Here is a 16,845-nt window from a genome sequence, read left to right on the forward strand (position 1 = left end):
AACATATACTTATATATATGTATATCTATATACTTGTATATTATCTATCATATATGAGATATTTCTACTCTTTCTATCAAATATGCATACATATGTATCTATATAACTCTCTCTCTCTCTCTCTCTCCATTCCTTCTTATGCTACTTAAAGCGCCTTAGTATAAAAGCTAACTTCTTATTTGGCACAGCTACTTTTAATCTTTCCCTTCCGCTTTGCATTACAATTGAATTTCATTCGAATTTCCAGACAATGTTCATCCAAAAATGCGATTCAGTCTCTCACCACCACCACCCAAGTCCGCTTCCGTCATAACATCGCCCACCAATATGCAAGCCAATTACGCACAAAGCAATAACAATGATCCACGTGCTTCCGGCATTGGCGCCCGAAGTGACGATGACATCTCGCCCGCCGCAGCTGCGCCGACGCCACCAAAGGACGATGCTGATGCTGCCTCCGATTACAATCAATGGTTGCATGCAATGAAGTTGGTGGCGCGTTTGCCTGGCGGCATGCCACCGGAATTTAGACGCAAGGTAAGCTACTAGTAAATGTTGTTGCGGGTCAACACGACTGCCCGGAAATTCATTTAATTGCTCTCTAATTGGAACATTTTTCTATTCCACATTCGCGTCACATGACTGGCTTGCATAGTTGTGGCTCTCGCTGGCGGATAAATATTTGAAATCGAAAAACATAGACTGGGCAAAGGAGGAGGAGAAGTGTTTCTGCGAGAAATGGCGCGAAGATGACGAAGAGCTGGGCATACAAATTGTCAAGGTGGGTTTGGAAAGAAAAACCAAATTTTATTGGTGCACTTGAATGTAAAATAGAATTGCACACTTTAGAGGCATGTATGCAGACTGGACATCAGCTCAGGAGTCTTTATTTATTGCTTCAATCTCAATTATCTTACTTTATTTTACAGGACTTGCACCGCACCGGCTCGAACTTGTGCACCGGCCCGGCTGGCTCGATCAATCAGGCCAAACTGAAGCGCATACTTTTAGGTTATGCGCGCTACAATCCGGAAGTTGGTTATTGTCAGGTAAATGTGCCCTTTATCTAACATAGCATTTATATATTTAAAATTTTCATTACCATGCACTGCACACAGGGTTTCAATATGCTTGGCGCGTTAATATTGCAAGTTATGGAAAANAATATTTAGTAACTCAAAACTATTACTTTCCACAGTCGCGTGCTTAGTACACGCACAGCTGATGACTTCTACGGCAAAATGGGTTCGTTTTCTAGTGAATTGCTTAATGGGCATCTCATTGATTCGAATGGGTTAATTGAGAAAGTTGTACAGCTCGGGCCGATACCAGACATACAACGGTTGCGCGACAAGCATCTCTACAACATCACACCGTTGCGTCACAAACAAGGCTTACAGTAATTTAATACGTTCTCCTTAATTTATAGACAATTTTAAATTATTTAAACCATGTTGCTTTGCAGATTCTATTATGATGACGAAGAGCCCGGCTCTGATGAGGAGTCGCGCCTCGCTGTCGCCACCGTCTGGGGCATGCCGTGGGGTCGTCGTGGTTCGCAAGGCAACAGCAGCGCGGCAAGCAAGCAAGTCTCCGAGAATAAAGAACGCCTCGCATTGGATATTTCATTGCTGAAGAAGCAATACGATCGCCTGCGTGAAAGACAGCGTCAAGCGCATATTATACTAACCACCGCATGCACCACAGCACGCCAGAGCGCCATCACCACCTCTGCTACGCAACCTAGTCAATCGCTGACTGTCAATCAACTGCTCTTGGGTCGCCCCGCTATCGTTACCAACAAAGGCAGACGTGTTGGTCCACCACTAGGCGCTATACCACCCGCACGCAAACCATCTCTTCCCACTGTTTTGCACTCAAGGCCACCAGAGCGCCAACTACGCCGTGGTGAAACCTTACACTGGCGTGATACTGATATAAGTAAACGTCGTAGAGATAGCCTTACATGGAAGGAGATTAAGGCCGATCGTGCCAGTTTGTTGCGCGCGGATGTGGAAGCTGTGCCGAAGACACAAAAACTTCGCACACGCGTTGGCAAAAGCGATTCGTCGTCGTACAGCGAAGAAAGTGAAGATGAGCCAGACGATGGCTCGAGTACTGATACGAGTCTCTGCGATGACGATGATCCAAATTCTGGTGGTGATAAAACGCATTCTTCATCTATTGAGAACAGTCCCAAACGTAGATCTAAGTCTGCACGCAAGGCTAAAGAGCTCGCAGCGAAATTGGAAACATTGAACGAGCCCATTGAGAGCGAAAAGGAGCGCAGGCGCCCCAAATCGTGGGCACCCTCATCTACAGAAATTCCTTTTATGCTTATGACTTCAGATTCGCCAACACACAGCGCTGATGATGAAAAATCGGCACAATCACATCATTTTGAGGAATTGATGAAAGAAGAGGAGGATAGCACAACCGAATGTGATCGGCTCGGCTATAAGGGTGCCTCCACGTTAAACTGGCCCGACTCAAAGTTCTCAACCATTGCAGGAGATCTGGCTACGACGAACCTAGATGCACTGCATATTCAAACAGATGTATTGGAGTTACCTGTGATAACAAGCACAAGTCAACTTTCTCCTATGCCAGACATAGCTGCCTATCTCAATAGCTCAAGTATCAGTCCATTACCTATGCCGAAACCACTCTTCCTCGACTCAACTAATTCGCTTGGCAGTGGAGATGACGGAGAGGAGGGTAAAAAGTTTGCTGTCAATGATGACGGTGTGACAAATGAATATTTCGAGCGCGTAAATAGCGTAGAAAGACCTACAAAGTTAGACTTGTTTTATTCGCTCAACGAAGAAGATGGAATACGAAGGGCTGAAGAAGCAGACGTTGAACTAGAGAAGCGCGAAGAAAGTTGTCGCACTGATCATAGCACAAACAACGCCTTTGAAAAGTTGTGTGAAGACAACGGCCATGAAGAGAATACCAACAAATTTGAAGTATCGGACAAAAGTTCTGACAGACGCATGGAACTGCTAATTGACTATTCTGAAAAGTCATCTGCAGCCTTCATTGCAGCGGCAACCAATGAGGTGTCCACGAATCTGAGACAAGACAAGACTAAAGATGCAACTGATGCTACAGATTTCACCAGTGGAGTGCTTGCTAAGCAAAAGGATGCCGAGGTGGAGATATCTATGCCCGCAAAAAGAGACAGTAACATTCCTGGTAAATCTGTTGAACGGTTTGAGGAGAACCTTTTGAAAGCAGCGATTCCTAAACCAAATACAAATAATATTAAAGCAGCGACGACAACAAAATCGGGCACTATGAGTAATGCCTGCAGAAAACGGCGAGATCCTAGACGCTTGACTCTCACACGTTCTTCCACTATAGAAATTGAAGAACGCTTCCAGGCATTGGAACGCAGAATGAGTGAGGAAACATTTGTTAGCGATAAAGAGAAGATAAATAATGATGACACATCCGATGAAGCGCTTAAAAGAATAGTACCGTCAACAGCTGATCTAGAACAGAGGTTAACTTCACTTGAAAAGCAAATGAGTAAGGAAGGGGATGAGAGAAAAAGGTTTGCTGAAAGTAGGGAATGTAGAGATATTTCTAATCACGAAACTACATTACTAATTAACAGACAATTTACAGAATCAAGACACGAAAAAATGTTAAACAAAAACTCCTTTGAGGGATCTGCCAAAGAAACCGTACCGGCTAAAACCCATACTTCGGACACGAGAAACAATATACCAGACGTTGTACCCTCTGGGGAACATCGTGAGTCCACAATATCAAAACAAGCACGCAATCGTATTCCTTCAACTTCGGAGCTAGAAGATCGCTTCAATGCTTTGGAGAGACAATTAAGTTCAAATGGTTTACCAACTAAAAGCTCAATGGACATGCGAAGAGGCGAAAATGGCGCCGGCAAAAAAGATCTGGAAACTCCACCTAATACGCCTACCGAAAGCAACAAGCCGCACTTAGAGAAAGGTGAAAGTAAGACTACGCTCAAGAGTGAAATTGAAACAGAAGAAGCATCAGAAGGAGATGCTGGAGAAAACGGCAAACCCCGCATTAAGAAGCTGCCATCAACTGCCGAACTAGAAGATCGATTTAATGCGCTAGAAAGAAGAATGAGCGCACAGAAAGCCAGCCCCAGCAAAACAAAAAAGGAGCCGCCCGACGAAGTAGAGGCCAAAGAAATTAATACCAAAAAGGAGCCGTCTGATGAAAATGCGAGCGAAAATGAGGTTAATATTCAAGCCAAGAAAGAAACGGTCGGTAAAAACGATAGCGAGCCAAATAAAGTAGAAAAAGTAGCCATAGAGAACGTTTCGCCAAAGGGCACGGCCAGTAAAGCAGATAGCAAAGTAAATAAAGTGGAAGAAATCGTCAAAGAAAAAGTTTCACCAAAAGGCAAAAAGGAGTCTCAAGTCGAAAAAGATAGTGCAGTAGAAGCTAAAACTAGTACTACAAAAACACCAAGCAAAGGGGACGACAGAGCAAAAGAAGATACGACCAAGAAGGAAGTGAAGAAAGACAAAGAGCAAACTGAGCACAAACGAGAAGATGTGGAAAAGAAAAGCGTGAAAGCACAAAAACCTAACGTCGAAAAGCGCGATGAAGATAGTGCATCAAAAGCATCACAAAATATAGAAACGGAAAACAACAAAGAACTCAAGTCAAAGCACGCTGAAAACGAACGCGAAGAAAGTGAGGCTACCCTGGAAAGAAATGGAGACGATTCGAAAAAATCCGGAAAGAAATCTCCACCAAGTACTGAAGAACTTGAGAAACGATTCAAAGCTTTAGAAAAACAAATGAGCAGCGCGAGCCTAGAGGGTAGCGCAGTGAATAAAACCTCACCAGAATCTGAAAAGATTCAAGCAAAGGCAGACAAGGGAAGAAAAATTTCATCGGCATCTGAAAATCACAGCGAAATGACAGAAACAAAACCGGAAACGAGCGCTAAAGCCATGAAAAGCTTCGACGACAAATGCAGGCAAGTGAACAAAGAACTATCTAAGAAAATTGAGTCAGAACTTGAGAAAACGGCACCAATAACAACAGGCGATGCAACCGCACCTGATCCCAATTTGGTTGAGATTTTCAATGCAAAATGTAATGAAATCAATACAGAGCTAGCAAAATCAGCTAAAAAGGAAGTTGCGCAGCACAAAGCTGTAGAACGCGTAGACGACTCGAACATTACATGCAAGAGGCGCGCATCCGAACCACCTTCCACAGAAGACTTAGAAAAACGTTACGAATCTCTCAAACGTCGAATGAGCACAAAAACTATCATTGAAAAAGGATTTGGTGCCAAAGATAAAAGCAGGACTGCTTTTGAGGAGGAATCAACTGAAGAAACTCCAGTCACAAACGATACCAAAATGAAAGCTAAAATCAAACCTTCAGGCCCACCAAGCACTGAGGACCTTGAGAGCCGATATGAAGCATTGCAGAGGCGATCCAGCGAGCAGAAAGCACAAGACGGCAAGAGCCAAAAAGAAAGGAAAGCGCGAGCGGCGAATGATAGAGAAATTATAGAGGCAAAAACAACAAAGCGCGCCGAAGACACAGCTGCGCAGGAAATATTTAAGAATATCGAACAAAAACGGCAATCGAGCGAAGCGCATTCGGAAGCAAGCACCCCTCGAATTCCTGTTGCCCCACCAATGCCTTTGAGAGATACTGTAGAGCCTTTTCTAAACGACGAACAGCATCGCGCACTTATTGAAGAGTTTCAGAGCAAAATCAAGGTACAACCAAATGGTGAAAACCTAAAACCAAGCGACATCAATCCAAATCGCCGCACAACAACCGAACGTCAGCGAACAACAACATTCGATGGAACCTCGGAAGCACATGCAAACACCGCTTTCTTTAGATCGGAAAATTACGAACCCTGGTACAGTCAGCCACACAAAATGGTTCGTCGTTTCTCCGATTTACCATCAAGAGCTGATCTTGAAAATCGCTTACACTTTTTGGAAAGACAATTGATCATAAAATTCTACAAGCAGCGCTGTGCAAGTGATTCCGAAGTGGCATCGAGAAAACATTTTTTGGATGTAAAAAGTCAATCCGCCGACAACGAAGCGCCCAGTACGTCGGCACGCAGCCAACAGCAAGCAGCAGAAGATTTGGAAAAACGTGTACTTGCGTTGGAAAAGCAGCTCAGCGAAAATAGTCTTAAATTGCTGGAGGCTGTGCGTGTGAGGGAGCAGGAAGCTGCTGCTGAGTCCAGCTCACCGCGACGGCTTAGCTCGGAGACCGCTGATGCGACAGGAAAAGAGCTCGTGCGTTACGTTGGCGAACTTGAAGAACCAGGCTCACTTAAGCCAATAAATATCAGTATTAATATCAAAATGCTGCTCAAAAGAAACGAGGATGAAGAAAATAAGCCCAAAGATAAACTGCCGACCGCCGCGGAATTGGAAAAACGACTCGAGGTGCTGGAGCAGCAACTAAAAATATCTAGATCACGCCGAGAGGGCAGTATTGTTGAGCAGCAAAATTGCCAAGATGAAGTGCAGGAATTGAAGAAGTCTGAAGAAAAAACGGAGGAATCCGTAGCCAAGGAAATTGAAAGCAACGAGACGATAAGAGAACTGCCGGATGCAGAGAGGGAAGATAATGAAGGGATTAGAGAAACGCCAGAAATAGACAAGGTTGTGAAGGAGGCGATAAACGAGGAATGTAAAAGTGATAATAAAGTTATAGATACTGTGAGTATGGAACAAGAAGAGAAAGAGAAAAGTAAAACAAACGCTGAGGCTTTAAAAGCTGAAAAAACTCTTGAGAATCAGCAAATTGCGCTCTCAAATAAAGAAATCGCTGTAAATAAGGAAGTTTGTGAAGTGAAAGCTAAAAGCGATAGTCCCCCAAAAATGGATGAAGTCGTCAACGAGAAGACAGAAAGTAACGAGAAGACTATATGCTCAAATGAAGACGACGTTACAACTAAGAAATCATCAATGCAATCGGAACAATTAGAAGATACAAAACAAAATAAGAATATAGACGAGGATTCAGCGAAGGAAAATGAACCTAGCAAGGAAAAGCAGGATGAAAGCAAAGAGTCGACGACAGCTGCTGAAAACCAACAAGCAGCTGAAACGTCGGTTGCTCCTACGCAAACTGCCATTCAAGTTGGATCGTCTGATCCCAACAATAAAACGCTCGTGCTGCTGCTCGACAACGAACCGAAAGCTGTAAAAGTACGACGACTGACACGCGCAAACACCGAAGAATTGGAGAACCTATTTCAAGCGCTCGAAAAGCAATTAAGTGATCGCAATCTAATAAAATCGGAAGACGGCAAGCTAGTGCATGCCGCAGTTAAGCCAGATGAACCATCAGAAGAGTCGAAAGCATTAGCACAACTGTCGAAAGAGATTGAAGATTACACAAAAGTAGACCAATCGGCGAAAGAGAAAGAAACAAAAAAGGAAGCCGCTGTCGAAAAGTCAAAAACGCCAGTTGAGGACTACGATTGGGGTCCAGATCCTGTAAAGCGGCACTTAAAACGCAAAACTGTACATCTGCCATCAACCAAAGAACTAGAAGCACGCTTCAGATCACTAGAACGTCAAATAAAACTGCTAGAAGATGTTGAGAAAATCGACGTCGAACAACGCTTGAATGAAATTGAGCGCAAAATCAAAATGCAATATTCGCTGTCGCACGAGAAAGACCTAACAAAATTTCTAGAACTTTGTGAAGGTAAGAGCTTAGATGAGCTACCCGAAGCTATAACGGCCGCACGTGATAAATATCAACCGGAAGACGGTAGCGCTGTTAGAACACCTACACCAAAGCAGGGCAGATCCCCGTACACCTCACCATCGCATGCAAAAGAGAAGACACCGCACACGTCCCCAGCGCGCACACCACGCGAGTCTCGCAGTCCCAAAAGACATACCTCACCTGGACGTGTCCGATATGATGATGGCCAAGTAACATCTAAGAGCCCAAAAAGACATGGCACTCCTGGACACGTTCGATATGAGGATCCAAATATACCAACGACTGAAGATCTGGAGTACCGTTTTCGTGCACTGGAACTTCCAAGATCTAAGTCGAAGGAATCGTTGACCGGCAAATCAAAAAAGAATAACGTCGATTCGAAAAAGTCACTAATACATCCACTAGAAATGCTACTCGACCCCAGCTCCGATGAGGATGCTATACCCACAACTGGCGAACTGGAGCATAGAATAAGAGTGCTGGATGATAAAAGGAAGACACCTTCGCCTTCGCGACAATCACGCTCCCGTTCGCCGACAATTGAGGATATAAAGAATAGGAAATTAGCAGAAGAACAGCGGCCAAAAGCGCCCATACATAGTTTAGAAACGCTTGTCGCGTCGCCAACCAAAAAAGAGTTACCCACAGCTGAGGAGTTGGAGGCACGTATGCGCGCTTTGGAGGAGGAACATTGCTTCGACTTCAAAATGCAGAAAACTTATCAAGAGTTCAATCAAAAGCTAAAGGATGCCGTATCTCCATCACTTTCTTTCGAAGAGTTTAAAACTTCCAAATCGCGTGAGGAAAGCCCCAGACGTAGCGAGACAAACCGTTCGATCACTCCAAAATCTGCCTTGCGCGACTCTGCCAGCAACTATGACGACGGGCAATACAGATCAACCAGTCCTAAGGCCATACGCTTCCGTGACGAAGAAGACGATTATGTTACGAGCATGCCGTTAAGACCAAAATCACGCACGGATACTCGGGATAACATTGGACGCACGGTGGGCACTCTTGGTGCTTTAGGAATAATTGAAGAAAATTCTAAATACCTTCAACGTATTCTTAAGCAGACTCTTACAGATTCGTGTAGCAGTATAAATGCGGCGCTTACGTCCGAGGGACTTGACGAGTTGGGCAGTCGACTGATGAGGGTGTGTTATAGTTGGACACGATTGCTATTTACTTGCTTGTTTCCCTCACATTCATAAATCACTCAGCTACTTAACTCAACTCATTCTCTTTTTAGGAGACTTCACCACTACAGCGTACTGGCAGCCATACTGGCGTACCGCTGCGTACCAATGACAACATTAACGAACGCTTGGATTCCATTAAAAATACGATCAAGTCCATCGACACGCTCTGCGAGGAGAAACCGTATCGAAAAGAGCGCTGCCAGCGCTACATTGATTCACTATTTTCCCACTCAATACATTTTGCCAGCAAGAAGACCTCGCTAGAGGATCTCTCGCGCTCAGATAATCGTGCACATCGTGAACTTGGCCCCTCCATACGCATTTCAGATCATAGCCAACGACACGCAGACTATTTATACGGTCGTTCTTTGGGTTCGGCAGAATCTATACGTTCGACAAGTCCATTGCACGCTGCCAGTCCATTGCATCATCGTTCAAATCGGGACTTACGTCTTGAAATCTCACCACGCCGGCGGCACGAAGAAGAGCGTGAAGAATACCAGAGTAGGGTAAGACGAGAAAATATGTTGCCAAATTATTCTTTATATGATAGCCTTAGAGATGTAAGTAGTGGTAGTTTAATTAAGTTTCATAAAGTAGATAGACAACTAGACACTTACAAATGTGATGAAAGAGACAGATCTAGTTCACGATCGGCCTCCAGATCGCCGTTGAGATCGCCGTATGGATCGAGGGAGATGATGATGATGAAGACGGAAAGCACCAATGCCAACACACGACACAACAACACCAACATCAACTGCGACGACAACGACCGATACAATCTAAAAACAATGAAAAATAAATGTTACGAATTGGATTTGAATAGACCATACGTGCCCGCATACCGTCATAACACAACAGACACTCTACTCGACTACGATTCGCTGAAACGCTCTAATACGCCCGTCTATGTGCCCGGGCGCCTAGATATACGTCATACGACAGTTACGTCAACGTTTTATGATCGCTTATTGGCGGAAAAGGAAATTGAACGAAAATTTTCGCGACCTTCTAGTCGTTCGCCTATCGTTTCGCCATCGGTTACGTCGAAAAGTTATGTTGATTTGATGAGCGCAAGCACCAAGACTTACTACCATGACAAATCACCAACAACGACTTTGGCAGCATTACGACTGGAAAGTGGTGCTGGCGCTACAAGCTCTCCCAACATTCAAAGAAGCGCAATGACCACCAATAACACCCACACCAACCAATCCTCGAATCCCTTGAAATTCGATACTAACACAAACACCACCACAACCACCTTTAGTACCGCTACACTAGATTCGGCCAAAACACCTACAGGTAATTCAAGCATATACTCGTACCAATTAGATATGCCGACGCGGTTTCCATTGGTAGCCGAGGCTTCTAAAATGGACTTACGCATACGCAGTTGTGATAATATACTCATGCAAATCAAATCTAATTCTATAACTGCAGCTGGGCTAGGGCATTTGACCCACAATACAACAACACCTATAGCCACAACAGCAACAACAACAACAACAACAACAAGTACGACCGGTACATCGACGTCGACAGAGACGCTAACAAGCAATAGGTTTTCGTTTCCGACTACGACTTCGACTAATTATGGAATTGGCTTGAGTGAAAATATAACAAACAACACTACCAAAATCACCTCTATAACAACAAGTATTACAACAACTAACAACTACTTCTCCACTACCAACATCACCAATACTGCTACAACTACATTAACAACAAACTTGAACATCAACAACAGTTTCACAGGTTTTGACAGATTAGCAACAGTACCAGTAACAACAATACCATCCCAAATAGCAACAACAACAACAACAACAACAACAGCAATTAGTGCTTTTAGTACCAACCCCATGACAATGACAACAACTACTACTTATAATTTTAATAGTCTGACAACAATTACAAAACCAACAACGCATGGCAATGAAAATACCAATAATTTCTACCCAAATAATACGTCTGCAACACTGTTGTCGTACAACACAACGAGTGGTGGTGGCGTAGGTGGTAGCGGCCTCTTTAATACACCCCTGAATATGGCTCTAACAATGCGACAATCTTCTGATGGGACGGCGCTCTCCACATTTGGCCTGTACACTAGTAATTTAAACAACAACAACTTTAGTAGCAACAACAGCCACTTGAGTTACAACAACAGCAATACAACAGAGGGTTTAGCTCCAAATAAGAAGTGAAAAGTGTAAAACATTCATACACATACCAAGTAGTAGTAGAAGATGCAACCGTGCTGCCTAAATACGAAAAAAAGAAAAAACAAAACAAAAACAAAGAGTGAGTGTAGTGATGATGATTAAGAAAGCAATGCTGTGCGTTTGTAGATGAGTTAACAAGTTTTTAGCAAGCAAAAGAGCAAAGTAAGATAGAACTATATTTACACAAAAGTAGTTATACATATGTACATACATACATACGTGATTATACTGTAGTGTGAAAGACATTGTATTCCAACTATATTATTTATAAATAAATAGTTCAATGAAGAGAAGTATTATGCATATTGTGCTTGGAAAATATTGAGAGATCTGCACACTAGCGAAAATTTTTAACCGCGAAATTTTATTGCCATAAATAACTACCACTCCTTCTAACTGCTTATGTACATAGGTGCATGCGTGGGCACAGAACCCTGTCAATGTATTAAGTTATTCAGCCATTGAGTTTTTTGAGGAAATACTGGCATTGCATATTTGAAGGGACAATTAGTCTGTTCGGACTAAAAGTCTGACTATGGCAATTTAAAGTAACTTCGAGGCTGTCATCTAAAAATGATCTTAAATGAATGTGACTTATATTGGGACAGGCGGAACTTAACGTAACTTAATGCCACGTCGGAAGTCTATTGCAATACGATTTTCTTTGTTTTAAATTATGTTAAATTAAGTTGCCCTAATCAGACTTTAAATCTGCGGAACTATTTTGTTCTCTCAAGTTGGAGTTACGGGAGCGCAACTACAATTGTGTATGGGAACGCAGACAGCACTTTTCCCAGCAAAAACGTCAGTAGGTTTGTCCACATGTCATTAATACCAGGGTGTTCGATTATTCGCGTTTTTTCCAAACCCGGTTTCTAGTTATGCGAAAATTTTCAAATTGAAAAAAAAAAACGGTTACCTATTAATAAAAAACCAGATAAAACGGTTTTATTTTACATATGTAGTTTTCATACAATGACCAAAAATTACAATAAAACTTTTAACATTTTATTTAGAAAGGAGCAAGGAGCAAAGCAAAATAAGTTCAAAGTTTTTTTTAGATTAAGGCGAAACAAATAAAAATCAGTGAAAACTTCACATTTCGTCATATTCTATTTTTTGTTTTAATACTTTACTGCATTTTTGCAGCCTTTATCAGATTTGAGTAGTGCTTTTGCCGCCGTAGCCGAGTTTTTAGATGTGCCTACTGCCACTCGGAAGGTCCCTGTTCAATGGCAATGGCAAACCTCCGAGTGCACTTCTACAAAGCGTAGATTTCTCCATTTAGGGCTTTTCCTTACTCTGGAAAAAGCCTTGAAAACTTTGAAAAACTCCAAACTTTTATTGAGAAGACAAGATTTGAATAAAATGGAAAAAGCCGGTTTGTTCAATAGAAATATCCGGCTTATTCGATATTCAAAAAATCAAGATTAAAAAAAAACGCTTATAAATATCAACAAAAAAAAACGGTGGAAACCGGTTTGGAAAAACCGGGTCAATCACTTTAACTAGTACATACATACAATGCTGAAAGGTCATTAAGCTATTATTAAAACCTATTCAATTTAATATTTCGTTGTTTACTATTTACTGTTTAGTTTTTTTGAGTGTTCTCAGATACAGAATTTTTGGGCGAGGGAACGATTTTGAACTAAATCCTACAAATCCTGGACGTACTGGAACGTACTAAATATCGCTGACAATGTTGTTATTTTTGAGCTTTTTGTAGCATATTTCACTATCGTAGATAGCTCCGTGCCATGAGGAGATTTGGAGCTTGCACATAATGCAAATTGATGCAAGCTTATAACAAATTCAACATCGATAGCATTTTTCAAAATTTTAGCATATTTTTCATCAGTTAGAATTTCATCCCAAGTCTTGTGGACCAACGGAAACAGGTTATTAAAAACGTTTGCAGCTTTCGATACACATCTTGGAAGATTCAATTTCCTCAAAGTGATTGTCTTTGGAATTTTATCAGAGTCATTTGGTTGCCCCCTAACGTTGGCGTTTTTTGAGTGTATTAAGGAAGGCATAAACTGCTCTGATGATGCCAAGGCATTCTCTGATAGCTGATAAACTGCGTTTAATGTAGCGCAAAGTCCAGAAGTATTACTCCTTCGTGCCCTCACCCAATTGTATAAAAATGGTATTTTGTTCGAAATTGGCCACCGTACACTTAATTAGAGAATCACCTGGAATGTTTTAAGTACTAGCTCCGTTCTATATCTGCCCGAGAAGAGTTACCAGACTCTAAAGAAATAAAAGCTTTTAATCCCTCAGAAAATATTAAAAATGGCCTATGTCGCGCGAGGAATCGAGAACAAATCCTCTAAATATGTACTGACATAGACCATACTTGCAGAACTTTTTCCCAAAATTTTGGGAATTTTTTTTTTTTTACTTAAAAATTTTTAAAATTGGGTTTTTAGTTTTGATTGGATCAATCTCCCCTTAATCGCTGGATCATGAATTCTCTGTTACTGGAGAATAGTATATTTCGGTTCATAGTACTGCTGAAATTGCTTAGTTAAAGCTATACACACAGATTACACAAGGCATCAAAATAGAAACCAAATTTCCGGCGCAAATTTTAATGCTAATATTGATAGACGCGCTGACAACGAATCCGTAGGTGCGAATAGAATTTGAGAAAAAAATGGCCAAAGTGTCAAATCACGTTTTTGGATTTTTTTGAGAAGCTCTAGCGATGAAAAAAAGGGATGGAATCTTTCACATAGGTCTAAATTAAAGCATGAACTTTAGGATACAATACCCGAAAACACAGCATACATTGAAATGTTTGTAAAAGTGGCCGGTAACTTCGTTTATCGGTTGCAAAATGTTAACTATCAAATTAAACTTAAAGCGGGACTTGTATGGAGAAAAACCATTTCATTGTTTAAAAGAAATCTTAGAAGGCAGCGTCACGCGAGCTTTGCTTTTAAAGCATTGAATCCATCATGGAGAAATCTTACAAGAAAATTTTAGTTTCAACCCATTTTAGTTTCAGCCCACAAACCCACAAAGCTAAGGTCAGCCGCAGGGAGTGTAAAACTTGATTTGCAGAACTGCGGAGGTTGTGGTAAACTTTTTTAAACTATTTTTGGACCTAAACCAACTTGCCAAAGCGTAAGTATCCACACACATCGCTATACTCTTTTAAAACGACGTGAAACATAATTATTGTCTTAGGATTTAGTAAATACATTATTCATAGAACTTTTTAACTCTCTAACGCCTACTGAAGCGGGTCTTTTTGGCGCACTTTTGAAAAACGGCAGTGGCAATATTTCCAACTTTTCCACACAATTCGCTGTCAAATTGAGAAAGAGAAACTTTATTTCGATGTGTGAACAGCCAAAAATACCTTTATGTCACATTTCGGAAATCAGTTTCAAAAATAAAAGTTGCAAGATGTGACTGTAATTGAGAGGTTGCAAATCAATTTCGGAAATATATTTCAACTTTCTCGTGCAGCACTGACAATCTGCAATTTGCTTTCTGAAATTTCTTAATTTCACAGCCTTTTCGAAATGTATTGCATTTCCACGCCTGGCAGGCTCTTCAGAAGGTTAAACATTGCCCAAGAATGTTAAGCTACCACGGGTCATCCAAAAACGAAGTCCAGCAAAATGCAATGGTATTAAGTGTTTAGCTGAGGGAGAGCGGGAGACCAGGTTTAAAGTTATGGTCGAGTTATAGTAGAGGAGGTAGGGAGTTATGTATCGAGCTCAATGAGCCCGTATGGTGTATAGGTGCACATCAAGCCAACCACGCACTCCATATGGCTGCTATGCGAGAGAGAGGGAGAGAGAGAGAGTGAGATTTGCGGGCAGGCTGATGAAGTGGTAGCGTAAGATGTGACCCTTTTACCATGTATTAATTGGGGGACTCCATTGGAGGAGTCATGCTCTAGCTGCCGTAGGCTGCTGTGCAATGAGCAGGGATTTATTTGAGGATGCATTCATGCAGAGCCCCAGTGTGGCTTGTAAGCCGGAGCTTACTACCATACCAAAAAGTACTCCGGGAGTGGAGTGGGAGCGATGCTTAAAGCACCGTGTGATAGCCAAGCTGGTTAAGCGTTGACCATGCTGAAAATGCCAGCGACTTATCACTTCACTAAGTTCAGCGAAGAGATATTTGAGAATTGCATAAAAAATGCATACCCAATTAAGAACGAGCGAAATACTTTTAAACACAAGTGCGTGTGTGTGTTCGCTGCACTTGGTTTATGCGGGAATGCAATATAAATGCGTGTGGGTGTTCGCTGTTCTTTGTTTATGCGGGAAATGCATAAGTCGCTTAAACATCGGCATTGTTGTAACTTTCGTCGGTACAAATTTTCGTCGTACAATTTGGAAGGATGTCCTTTATTGTTATGAATACGGCTCAATGTTTCTTCTTCCTAAAATCGGTTGGAGGATAATGCTAGTCCCATGTTCTGACTACCACACCCAACCAAAAAGTAATCTACTTGTTTACATTTCCCCTGCGGCTTTAGTAAGAGATTTAGCTTAAGCGTTTTTAAATTTTAGCCAAAAAAAGTCCACTAGTTGCAATCGCTGTAAAACAATTTTAACTATACTCACTTATAATACTGTAATTAAGAATGATTTTTAGTCATTAAAGATAATAATTATTATTTTATGATTTTTATTTTTTCGATCAAGAATAATGATTATTTTATGATTTTTATTTTTTCACTCAAAGGTAAACATTATTATTGAGTTTTATTTTTTCACTTAAGAATAATGATTATTCAAAAAACTCAAAGGCTACACCTGCATGATTTCCGACGTATCGTTTTCGGAGGTTGCGACATCCTAACAAAAGGAATAAGTCTCAAAACTTTCAAGTCGAAACCTCAGTTGGTTGCGTCGGTATGGCGTTTTAAATTTTGTGGATAATCATTGAGGTTGTTCACACTTGCCTGGTTATCAGGTTATGTGGTTATATTTTTTATTCAGTTTACAACAAAAAAATACATTACACACTAATAATTTTTAACCAGATAACCTGGTAACAAGGCAAGTGTGAACAACCTCATTATTTTTAAGTGGAAAAATAAAACTCAATAATAATTATTATCTCTGAGCAAAAAAAAAATAAAAATCATAAAATAATTATTTTCGTTGAGCGAAAAAATAAACCTCAATAATAATAACTACTTATTATTAAGCGAAAAAAATATAAATCATAAAATAATGATTAAATGCTGATTTAAATTATTTGACTCATAATGATTACCGTCCCTTGTTCGCAGCTTAGCTATCCTGTGGCATATAGTGTAAATCGGACAGGGTGACTGGTTCATGCCTCCAGAGTTGTTCTTTCTCACACTACTTCCCAGATATTTTTTTTTTTAGATTATTAACGAATCAAACAATTTTTGTTTTCTTTTGATAATATTTGTTTAATGCGTTTTTATTGGCCTTGTTTATTGTTATCAATATTCTCCGATAATGAATAAATATACAATATTCATAAACTATAGTATCGTAAATATAGTCATCTAATACATATACATATATTTTAATGCACTTATATAATAATACATTTAATAAATATAATAAGTACATTTATATAATCATAAATAGAAATTAACATTTTCATGAAAAATTGATACAAATAAAAAAAATTTTAAGATTAAGATTAATTAAATTAAATTT

The 16,845-nt window shown here is 40.8% G+C and overlaps 1 protein-coding gene across 1 annotated transcript; it reads left to right on the forward strand.

The window, feature by feature from the left end:
• The first annotated feature begins 252 nt into the window (after nucleotides 1-252).
• On the forward strand, nucleotides 253-11,563 carry LOC108372560 (uncharacterized). The gene is made up of 9 exons (XM_017628286.1): nucleotides 253-537; nucleotides 656-781; nucleotides 930-1,049; nucleotides 1,119-1,156; nucleotides 1,199-1,399; nucleotides 1,466-8,747; nucleotides 8,817-8,897; nucleotides 8,993-10,250; nucleotides 10,389-11,563. Exons 1-9 carry the CDS (start codon nucleotides 265-267, stop codon nucleotides 11,150-11,152), a joined length of 10,143 nt encoding a protein of 3,380 aa, XP_017483775.1. The 5' UTR covers nucleotides 253-264; the 3' UTR covers nucleotides 11,153-11,563.
• The last annotated feature ends 5,282 nt before the right edge of the window (nucleotides 11,564-16,845 follow it).

Source organism: Rhagoletis zephyria, unplaced genomic scaffold (assembly GCF_001687245.7).
Source record: "Rhagoletis zephyria isolate East Lansing unplaced genomic scaffold, Rhagoletis_zephyria_1.1 Rzeph_scaffold_05859, whole genome shotgun sequence".
NCBI classification, from domain to species: domain Eukaryota; kingdom Metazoa; phylum Arthropoda; class Insecta; order Diptera; family Tephritidae; genus Rhagoletis; species Rhagoletis zephyria.